The 11,926-nt window shown below is 41.0% G+C and overlaps 1 protein-coding gene across 1 annotated transcript; it reads left to right on the plus strand.

Moving 5' to 3' along the window:
- Positions 1 to 42: 42 nt before the first annotated feature.
- On the plus strand, positions 43 to 6,256 carry LOC311059743 (uncharacterized protein). The gene is made up of 7 exons (XM_084077782.1): positions 43 to 1,151; positions 1,574 to 1,788; positions 3,415 to 3,510; positions 3,792 to 3,902; positions 4,033 to 4,189; positions 5,303 to 5,350; positions 5,445 to 6,256. Exons 1-7 carry the CDS (start codon positions 1,142 to 1,144, stop codon positions 5,699 to 5,701), a joined length of 894 nt encoding a protein of 297 aa, XP_083933908.1. The 5' UTR covers positions 43 to 1,141; the 3' UTR covers positions 5,702 to 6,256.
- Positions 6,257 to 11,926: the final 5,670 nt, after the last annotated feature.

An 11,926-nucleotide genomic window follows, 5' to 3' on the forward strand; every position in this document is an offset into this window, starting at 1 on the left:
ATTCTTAGTTATAAAAGTCTATCCCAACCCACGTCTCATAACAACGCATTAATGTCACATTAATTCTGACCATTCCACAAAGCTACATATCTTCACAAGTCAGCTATTTTAACAACAATCTCAACTATATAAAATGCTATTATTATAGTTGCATGTACAGTAGACCAGGAATTATCTATCTCTCTATCTATCTATCCATCTATATCCACACACACACACACACACACACACACACACACACACACACACACACATACACACTGGCCCTTATTTATCAACGTGTGCAGACCAAATAATGGGCGTACGGCAAGATCACCGCAACTTTCGGCATTTATCAATATATCCTGATGTTGGCTTCATCCTACGGTACACTGAAATCTCACGTCTGGTCGAGACCAGTTGTTGACGTTGGCTGCGCCCGTTTATTCCATTGTAGACCTGCGGAGCAGCATTGTCTGACTGTCTGACAGGCATCTGGACACATAATCCACTCCAAAACTAAATAGGGCGCGTGGCTACGTGGTTTTGCCGATTATGTCGGCGTGGTAACGCGAAACGGTAATACAAGTAATAGCCTGGTTGGCCCGGTCGTTCCGCATGCTTTGATGTATACATTGCCAGGGACATGTAAACCGTGTGGGAGGAGTAGCATTTGGGGCGCCGCGTGCGGCCAAAAGGGTCGTGGTTTTGTAGTTTTTTGCGAATAATGTCGCAATGGTAACGTGTAACGGCAAAACCCTTCCGAGCACACGATTCCCGGCCAAGTCGCACGTTTTGATGTATATATTGCCGGTAAACGGTAAACCGTGCGTCAGTTACGGACGGACATGGTTTTGTTGCATGAAATAAATATTATGATTAAGTATGGCGGATTACAATAAGTGTTTTGCCATTACATGGCAGGCACACTTAATAAGTATGGCGGAATACTATAATTGTTTTGCCATTACATGGCAGGCACACTTAACTAATCCTAACCCTTTGAAAGAGGTTGATCATTCCATGGACATTGTGAGTAAAACCAGCTCCATACAGAATAATCACACTGACTGAACATCAGGAAAGTTACTGATTGTTTGTTTCCTGCTTTTTATCTTTCAGACCAGTTTTTCCCCCATCGTGCACACAGAACACACAACCAATGAATACAGGTAGGTCATCCTCAACAGCTTCCTCCACATATGTAAAAGTTACGTCTTTGAGAACATCAGCTGATCATTCACCACAGCTGAGTCTTCCTTTTTCCACTAACATGTTGTTTCTATTCAACCAACCACTGTGATGGTACATGAACTGGATACAACATGTGGCAACATGACACCTCATGAAGTCAATAGATGATATCAATGTTGGTTTTGGGGGTGCCGGTTGTCAAGTGGTTAAGGCGCGTACCACACAGACTTTGATGCCTGACATCGTGTCCCGGGTTCAATTCCCGAGCCAGACGGCGGATTTGCTGCATGTTATTAATTCCACGACTCTCTCCCTGTTTTTGTCCACTGTACTAACTAAATAAAGGCAGAAAGGCCCCAAACATATCTTAATACAAATAAATGCTTGTTTTGTGTCACAGGTTCACGTTCCCAGAGGCGGGGCTGTTCCAGTGTAAAAAGACAGGGTTGGCGTTTGGAACGACAGGGGAAGGAGAAGTCCTCTACAGGACTGTGCAGTGGGATGAGGACCAGCTCCAGTCAACAAGAAGGACTCCTGCAGGTCCTCTGTTTGACATTCAGTGTCCTCACCAGTGTGTCTGCCAGCTACACTTGCCACACTGTGACGTCACACCTGGTGAGGCATCCAATCACTTTCAAGTTTCTTGTTCAAAGTCACTCTGTATAACAAATCTGTTGAAATACAACACCTTCTGCCTTCTGTGAACTGAGAATGAAACTTAGTGTGTCTGACACACAGCAAGGAAGAGGCGGATCAAAGGTTAAAGTTCACAATGATGAGTCTGTTGACCAAATGGTGAAAAACAAAGGATAGATGAGGGGCGTGGCTCCGCTGGCTGCCACGGCTCAGCTCTGATCCAGTGTACTGTAGTGGAGAGGAGAAGCTGAGTCAGCCATAATTATCACGATGATAAACAAATGAAGCAAGCGCACTGCAACTGCATAAAGGTTAAGCAGGCTGGAAGCGCTCCAACACTAGAAAGCTAAGTGTAGAGTAGATGAACTTTACCATATGTAAAGATTGGATAAGACCTGGTTGGTGTGCAGACCAGGTTGTTGTGGAGCGTGGAGGTGATTAGAGACGAGGGGCAGGTGTGATGATGATCGTAGATGAGAGGCAGGTGGAGCTGTCAACACCGGCTGATGAGCGCGGAGTGAGCACCAAATGTAGATGAAGAGGTGAGGATGGCTGAGTCGTAACACACAGCCAGCTAATGTAAAACTATGTAGATGTAGAGGTGAGTCATAATGTAAACTATGTAGATGTAGAGGTGAATCGTAACGTAAACTATGTAGATGTAGAGGTGAGTCGTAATGTAAAACTATGTAGATAGATGTAGAGGTGAGTCGTAATGTAGAACTATGTAGATGTGGAGGTGCGTCGTAATGTAAAACTATGTAGGTTTAGAGTTGAGTCGTAATGTAAAAATATGTAGGTTTAGAGGTGAGTCGTAATGTAAAACTATGTACAGATGTGCCACTTCAAAACTTCACACGTTACTGTTCTTTCCCTGAAAGTGCCTTGAAAATGCATGTTTTTCCTCCCTTTTCTGCCCTTAAAATGCACTGTTTTGCCCCTGAAAAGAAGTTGTCACTACACACCCCCATTTTTCCCTTCAACAGACATCCATATACATGAGAACAAAAGAATGTGTGTTGAAGGTGGTGTCAGACTCATTATGAGGCGAAAGGTGATTTGACCAGTTGCTCAAATTAATTAGCATCATAAAAGCAGTGATCATCAAAATAATTCACCATTTTAAATGCCCTTCTTTGTCCCTCTTATTGCCCTGGGAATCCCCTGAAAATGTACTGTCTTGGCGATGGCAGGACATGTGAAGTTTTGAAGTGGCACATCTGTAGATGTAGAGGTGAGTCATAATGTAAAACTATGTAGGTTTAGAGTTGAGTCGTAATGTAAAAATATGTAGATGTAGAGATTCGTAACACACAGCCAGCTAATGTAAAACTATGTACTGTGGGCGAGCTCTCACCACACAGAACACATTGGGAAGTGTTGTGTCTGCTTTTCACATCCTCCTCACAACAAAATGTTTTATGTAAAATATCTGTAAAATGTGCAAAACTTTTCACAGGTGATGACCTTTGTGTGGCCAACATCACAGATGAGGGGATACACCTCTTAAAACCTCTGAAAGTGACCCAGACTCACGTGATTGTAAATGTGACCCACCTGTCTTTCTTTGGGCTGACGTGGATTCTCGACCTCTTTAAACCTAAGCAAATTGTTGGTCAAGTTCTGCTGTTCCTTCGACCGCCAAGCGAAAGATATGAGATGAATGTATTCCTGCTGCCAAGAAATGTGCATCCCGAAGAGGTAAAATGTGTTATCTAATGCTAAGTAGCCTCATCCCTTAAAGTTTGATTATCTTCATACGTATTGTACTTCAACATAAACTGGATTGTGATTCTGAAGAGATGCTAGTCTGTAGGTTTGGGCACATTGACAGCCAATATCAGGCCAAAGTCCATAACTTGTACTAAAGAGCCATGTCAAAATAGACTGTCCATCAACAGTGACAAATAATGGTCTGCAGACTAGTTAGTCTATACCAGGCATTATGATGGAACCATGTGGTAAAGTGTGTGTCATTGTAGGTGGAAAAACAATATCAACAGGATGTACGGATCATGAATACACCTACATGTTCACTCACCGCACACACATCGTACAGTCTGCACTGTCTTCCACATGAAGCACAACCAAAGGTATCACACACTTGTTGGTCTAGTCCTACTACTTCTGCTACTACTGCTACTATTACTAATACTACTGTAACATGACTGCCACTACTACAGTAATCCAATGCAATAGTAATAAATGTATGTGTGTCTTCAGGCTGGGCTTTATTATCTGGACTTTGGGAATAATTACCAGCCAACATTTGAGGTGTTCATGGATTTGAAGACAGAATACTTCTCATTGGAGCTACGAGGACCTGAGGGTGAGGGTGAGCGTGAGCCGGTGTGGAATGGACACAAGCTCAGAGTTAAAGGTACAATTATGTTTCTTAAGCTACATTAAGTACATTTGCACATACCTGTAATTGTGTCTGGGTTTTCGCCTGTTTATTAGGAGCATCTACTGAACAGCACACAGTGATCAGTGTCTCAGATCCTAATTCCACAATGAATTGTATTTGAATACATGGAGCTCCTCTTAATGTGCAGGAGACAGCTTAGTCCTTTGAGTAAGAGGATGAAAACATTGATGCTGCAACATTTAAATATCTACCTATAAAAGTCAGAGATGTGTATAACGATAATTTAAACAATATGAAAGGTGAAATACACACATTTGGTTTGGCGATGAATGAATCTTCTTTTAGGTATTCTGGGGGAGCAAGTTGCTTTTCCCCTACCAATCGTGGCCTTCTGAATCCCCCCATCTTTACCTTTAAATGCACTAAATCTCTGTCTGTGAGTGTTTCCACAGCAAAACTGCAGAACTGTCTCACTATTATGATAATGTGTATGGCGGGTGAGCAGCAGTTTCTAGAAGGGGAGCAGCAGCATGAGATAAGGCAGCAACAAAGCTAATGAAAAGTTGCATGCCGGTGTCACGCATTGCATTTTCATGTGTGATACCGGAATGCACTCCATCTCCAATCTCCTCACACAACTCAACTTTTAGACATCGATAAAAACACAATTGACTTTAGACCCAACTGACTTTAACTTGATTTAATGGTTAATTTATTTACATTTATAAATTACATAAACATGAGTGTCGTTGACTCCTGCATGTTTCAGTCAACAGTTGTACATCTGAGTTAAGTATTCAGTATTATCATTGTATTCAGTATTATCAAAAACTTGTTTTTAACCTGTTTTTACTTTTTGATTTCTGCAAATGGTTTTCTATCTTGTTTTATTATGTACTGTAGCACTTTGAGGTTTGTTTCAAATGTAAAGTGCAATACAAATAAAATGTATTATTATTATTATTATTATTATTATTGTATCAATAATTGTGCATTCAGCCACTACTTTGATGACTAAAATAATGTTGTATAATTAGAGGATGTTATTAAGATTAATATTTAAATATAATATTAATCATGTGCGTAAACCCTGCAGTAAAGGCTTTCACTTCATGTCATCCACAGGACAAATCAAACCAACGATAATGAAGCCCATCAGCCATTCTGTTTCAGGTACACACCCATTATCTTCATATATATGTTTTTCCTTTCTTTCAACTTAACAATCTTAAGATTTACAGTATGTTATCCTTTGATTTGCATAAAGTCAAACAGGGTTTATTGATGGAAAATCGCGACGCTTTAGTCAGTAAAGTGAAGAACGTGGGTCCCATCCTTGATTATCTGCAAAGTAAGGGCTTCCCTCCTGAAATGGCCGCCAACGTCCAAGCTGAGACCACACCTCAACAAAGCATGAGGAGGATCCTTGACAGTGTGACCACCGCTGAAGCAGCAGAGACCTTGTACGAAGCTCTTGTCATAAATGAGAAGTTGGTCATGGAGGAGATACTGGGTCTGGGATAATACCAGGGGTGGATCTACGGTGGGTGGACCTGCACCTGAGAGGCACAGGCCCACCCAGATTGACTCTGAATGGGCCTACCCAGAGTTACACATTTGTCCTAATGTCAATCACATGAACTGAAGCATGCATAATGGGACAATGTACATTGTTGTAGGAACATAAACACAGACAGGGTGACGCTGAGCCTTCCTCACATTTGTTTATATTTTTCATGTGCAGAACATTTAAAATGTTAACCAATATCTGCTGTGTTTCATTATTTATCAGGCTGTAGGTTTATATGGGAAAATATTTTGTAATAAATTAAACTAACCCTTGGATAAGATGTTACTTATTTTTGTAATGAAATTATTTGGTCTACAGTTCAAACATGTACATTGTAACCTATTCACTAGAAACACATTTTCTACGAAAATTCAAGTGTGCCTGCAGCTGGCTGAGGCGGGAAGGGGACAGAGCGTGCGTGCGTGCGTGCGTGTGTGTGTGTGTGTGTGTGTGTGTGTGTGTGTGCAGGCATGCGCGATTAAGAGAAAAAGAGAAAGAATGTAAGTAAGAAAAAAGTGTTAGTAATTAAATTTTTACTAGTATATAATAATGTCCAAATATTATTTGGTAAATCATGTTGAGAAACAAAACCCTTGTTGCCCCTTGAAATGTTTGTTCAAAGAAACATATGATTTGGTATAACCTGTACTTACTCACTCAATAAAAATGATTATGAAAACTAGAAAAAGTGCTCCTCGTAGAGAACAGGTCTCAGCCAGGTCAGGTAGGTTATTGGTGGCGCCAGGAGGCCACAGGAAATAGAACAATATGTGAAAAGGGTGGCATTTCTTCTTAGACCTTTTGCTAAATTAGACCTGCTGGTGGCGCTATAACAGGCCAATGTGAAAAGGGTGGCATTTCTTCCTCGGCCTAGAGGGAAGGTGCGTGTGAAATTTCACGGAAATTGCAAGCTGTGTTCATGATTTGAGGCATTTTGTTCAAAACGGAGCAATCCTGCAAACTTTGGAAGCCAAACTTAGCCAATGAGGATGGAATATGGAAAATCGGACAGATCCGTGTTGATCACATGACGATACTGTGTACTGTATACTGATTTGCATGACCTTAGGATAAAATCTCTCTCCGCCCAAGCCACCACTTTTTCTGAACAGGAAATAGAAACTTGTATCTGATGCTGTGTGACTACAGTTCATCTACTAAACAACTGTTTAGGACTGAACCAGAAAATCAAACATGCTACATTGAATAGAAGTGTATATGACTGTACATTATACTAGTATAAGATGATGCTGATAAAATCTTTAGAAATGTCTTCATTAAATACAAATGTAAAGTCTATTGAAAGCCGTTTGTGAAGACATAATCTAGTATATCAGCTGTTTCACTGGGATGGGCATGGCAGTGCTCCCTACTGAACAATATAGACTGGGATCAGTTTGCTGATCTGGTCTGAGTCTAGAGAATCAGAAACGGTGCAGCATGTACAGTGTGTGTGTGTGTGTGTGTGTGCGTGCGTGCGTGTGTGCGTGCGTGCGTGCGTGCGTGCGTGTAAATGACCAGATACAGTAGGCGGGCTCTACTCTAGTTTCTAGTATTTTCTAAAAAATAGAAACAGTTACTGTGGAAAGCCTGGTGACACCTATAGACACATGATGAGACAATGGACCCCTGGGCAGTGGGCTTATAAAAGCCCCCCCTCACTGACTGACTGGTAAACTGTCTTGCAGCCAACAGCACAATAACTACATCAACCTGTACTTCAACAGGATCAACAGAGCACATACACACAATTAACTACGAAAACATATTAACTAATGCATTATTTGTGCTCTGTTGTATGATGGAGTCACATGACAAAAATGTGTCGTACATGCGACGCCTTATGAGCTTGTAGATCAGCTATTTTTGATACTTGACACCATCATAAATTATGACAAAGTATGAATCAGGCTTAAACGAATTAACACTGGATTACGTGGTTTGTTTCTTACATCTTCATAGTGAATGTTTAGGCTGTTCCTTCAGTTTTCAGTAGGACTTTTGGGGCTCTGTTATCAACATGAATGACTGATCCCTTTGACAAGAAACGTCACTCAAAGGCTCTGGCTCAGCTCAGATCCTGGGCCCCTGGACCGAGGCCCAGTAGGGAGTAGCCCATCCATGGTGACACGAGGTTAGAACAACAAGGCAGGCTGGATGGCTTTGAGGATGATGACGCACACCTGAGTGAGATTCAGTGTTGCATCGTTATTGTATAATTTTGTAGCAACTGTGTCAACATTTCAGTGTGATCTGTGTACAGTCAGTGATTACATTTCAGCTGTTTCATGTTTGTATGTGGAGTAAATGACAGACAGTGTACTCTGACTATCACTGTAACAGTTTTGTTATTAGTTATGTTTATGGTTTATGTACTTATTTTTATTAATGAATGTTGGTTGGTGCAATCTGCAGGACAGTGAACTTAACATGTTGATGAAGTTGTACATCTGATCTTTGAAGTGTAGGCCCTACTGTATGTTACAAGCAAATGTGTTGATTATAAACAAAATATATGATTTATGAAAAATAAACATGAATTATTTGCATTATCATGAAATCAGAAGTCACTTGCTTCTAAACATTGACCCAAAAGGTTCATACTGCATTGACATACCACAATAGACATAGACAGTACAATCACACATTAAACACTACAACAGGAAGTTTAAACACTAAGGGAGCAACACAAATACTGTAAGTGAAACACACTACAGCAGTGGCTCTCAAACTTTTTCGTGCCAATTAAGGACCCCCAAAATTATATATACTTGGTCGCGGACCCCCATCTGAATTTTTTTTCATGTCAGGGACCCCCTGAAGAGAGGAAAGGTATCCAAAAATGTACAAACATTTTTTTTTTTTTTTTAAATAGCAGATTAGTACATTAAGCTTGCAGCGTGGCAAGAAGTGACGCGTTGTGAGCTTGTAGATCTGCTATTTTTGTATAGCCAACAAATGATGGAAAAAGTGGTTAAGATCATTGTGATGCTATGTTCACTACTTTTGCTGGGGACCCCCTGGTACCCCTCCAAGGACCCCTGGGGGTCCCCGGACCCCACTTTGAGGACCAATGCACTACAGGAGACGTTTGTGAGCAGCAGTAATGGCTGCCATGAATCTGACTGCATAGGCCCAGATTTGTAACTAATACAAAATGACGACTTTTTTGGCATAACCCCAAGCTTTGTTTTATAGTAAAGTACTCATTTATGTTTTATGTTCTAATACTTAATTTACCTGAACTACTTGTGCATCTGAAGAAAGAAACATCATCTGACCATCTAACTACCTGTCTATCAGGTGCATTTGCCACCTTGTGGCGAAAAGTGGGATAAATCTGTAACTAAAATATAAATTCTCTGCTTAATCCAAGACAAAAAAAGGCTCTTAAACATACAAGAAACGTTCATAATAAAACAAAAATGTGACTATACGTTTGTGTATGTCACACATGCTTCTGTGCGAAATTTGGTACAGGCTGTCAAAAAACCCAATTTAAACAGTTATTTCACTGTATGTAATTTTATGACCCCTTATTTTACTTCAGATATCTGTACTCAAGTATATTTTGATGCCAATACTTTTGTACTTTAATCAAGTAACATTTTGAATACTGGCCTCTTTTTCTTTCATATTTTTTTAATGACAGTATTTTTATATTGCTGTTTTTGCCTCCCAGTGTGAATGAAGAATTCTTGTACTTTTTTTTTTTTACTTCACAGGTTGTGCACAGACTGAAGCAGACAGAAGCCCAGGCTGATCCTCCTGAATGCCTTGTTGGAGCTGCAGACGTGGCCTGTGACCTATATGCACCAGTATGAAACTGAAGGCTGTGAAAACCTGTCTCCAGTGTCTGCTGTCATATCGTGACGGCCATCTCCAGTCTCACCATCAGCTGCCTGCCTTCAACACACACCAGCTGGTCCAAGCCTCCGCGTCTCAGGAGCACATCTGCCCACGTCACCACCACATCAGGAAAGTGTTCTGCCGCACCGACCAGCAGTGTGTCTGCTGTCTGTGCGCCGTGGAAGAACACCAGGGCCACCAGACCATCTCGGCCGCCGCAGAACGGACCGAGAGACAGAGGGAGCTTGTCTCCAGTCTCCTCCTCAGCTCAGAGACCTCCTGCTCCACACACTATGTCACACTTTGTCCCAGTGTGGGTAGGATATGGCACAATTAATGGAATCGAACACAGTCCGCCGGTGCAAAACAAGTGTTTTATTTGCCATTTTTAGAAAGTCCCAGGGAAACAAAATACATAACAAAAAAAAACAATACTGGCCCGATTGGCTGTAGGTCTGCTTTCTACGGCAGCCCTTCACAGTGGTAGGCACCCTTCTTTTAAATTCTAAGCCCCTCCCACTGGACCATACCAATCTCAATTGACTCAATCAATTTACACATAAACCAGTTATTTCATCTATGTCCAAAGACATTACTTCACATTTAACACATTTAAAGTGTCCTCACATTACCACATTTCCCACAATAATAATAATTCACAATAACAATTAGAATACCCCCTTTTATTCAAACCCACAGTTGGTATGGTACAGCAGGTATGGACTGGGCATGCTCACTACAAACAGACAGGCACTATAAAAGGCTGCCTGCAGTTACACTTGGGTCCTTCATCACTGCCCAGAACCAGGAAGCACTGTGGTAAGAGAAAGAAAGAACAGTCAAACATTTGCCAAAAGAACATTCCCTGCAACTTAAAAATAAAGAACAATTTTACAATTTAACCCTGTGTTGTGTGAAATTATTTAAGTCATAAGTGAAAAGAACAATAATACAGGAAACATACTAAAAGCTGTTAAATGGAGTTCAGTGTGTGCACCCACCAAACTATCCTAGCATGCTACCTGGCTATTGTGTGTATGGTGTATTGTGTAGTGTTGATGTGGTTATGATGTGGTGTTAGTCGCAGGGTGAACTGCCACACACTTCCTCCGGTCTTCAGTGCGACTCTCTTCTCGTCCCCGCCAGCCTCTGATCAGCTCCCTGGCCCCAGATCCTCTTCTCTAAAGAGCAGCCATCTTCTCCTCAAAGGCAGCGTCGGTCTCCTCAACTGTTCTATCACCAAAGCGGCTGATGGACCCCACTGACTGGTGAAGTGTATTCAGGTATTCCTCCTCCTCTTGGAGTCTCTGCTGGATGTTACCCTCTCTAACAAACACAGACACCGTCAATGTCCGGCCTCCTGAAGACGATGTGTTGATGGCTGTGTCGCAACATTTTTCTTTATATTGTATTACATTTTTTTTTGTTTATATATATGCCACTTATGGCTTGTTAAATATGACCTATTTTGATTTAACATAAGTGCATATGTTAAACGAGGATGAACACAAAATCAAGACTCCTTTCCATTGTGGTCGTTGGGTTTCAAACAGGCAAAACAAACAAAACCAGAAATTATGGGGAAAATGCAAGACATTAGACTAACATTTTCTTAAAAAGGTATCTGGAGGGGGAATATCCCAGTTTGAGGCTCCAATGAACTTGGGTCCCCACCAACAGTACATAATATAACCAATATTTTAACCATTTTTAACTCTCTGCCTGCCAGAGTTTTTTCAGAACAGTCTGTAGCCTCTGCCAGGGTTTTGCCATGATTTTGGTACCTGTTCGCGTAGCCACAGATTTTTTTCCTCCAGTATGATTGATCCCCAGATGGTTTCTAATCACAGATGAGATTCAGGTGTGGTTTCACAAATGTCAACGAGGTCATTTTGACCTCGTTGACATGTGTTGTTTGATGTTTCAATATAGCTCAAAACCAGTAGTTTTAAACCAAAAAACAAAGTGAATTGTTTGTCCGTTTGAATTTTAACATTGAAGTGAATGGAGCAGCAAATCTTCGAACATTTTTAGCTCCTAATCTGTTCGTAATTCGACAAGGGTTGAAATTATAAAAAAATGCAAAAAAAAAAACAAACAACAGCTGATAATTAAAAGACGTATATATACGTCATTGGCAGGCATAGAGTTAATTGAAAAATAGCAGATCCACAAGCTCACAATGTGTCGCTTGCCATGCGTTGTGAGCTTGTAGATTTATTTGTAGAGCTTGTAGATATATTTTTGGGAACATAAATTTGAACATGTTTTACCACACAAATCTTCTGGGTGTCTCTGGCACAATCTTTTCAAATGGGGCTCCGCAGCCA

This window comes from Gymnoscopelus microlampas, assembly GCF_963454915.1.
Source record: "Gymnoscopelus microlampas genome assembly, chromosome: 14".
NCBI lineage: Eukaryota > Metazoa > Chordata > Actinopteri > Myctophiformes > Myctophidae > Gymnoscopelus > Gymnoscopelus microlampas.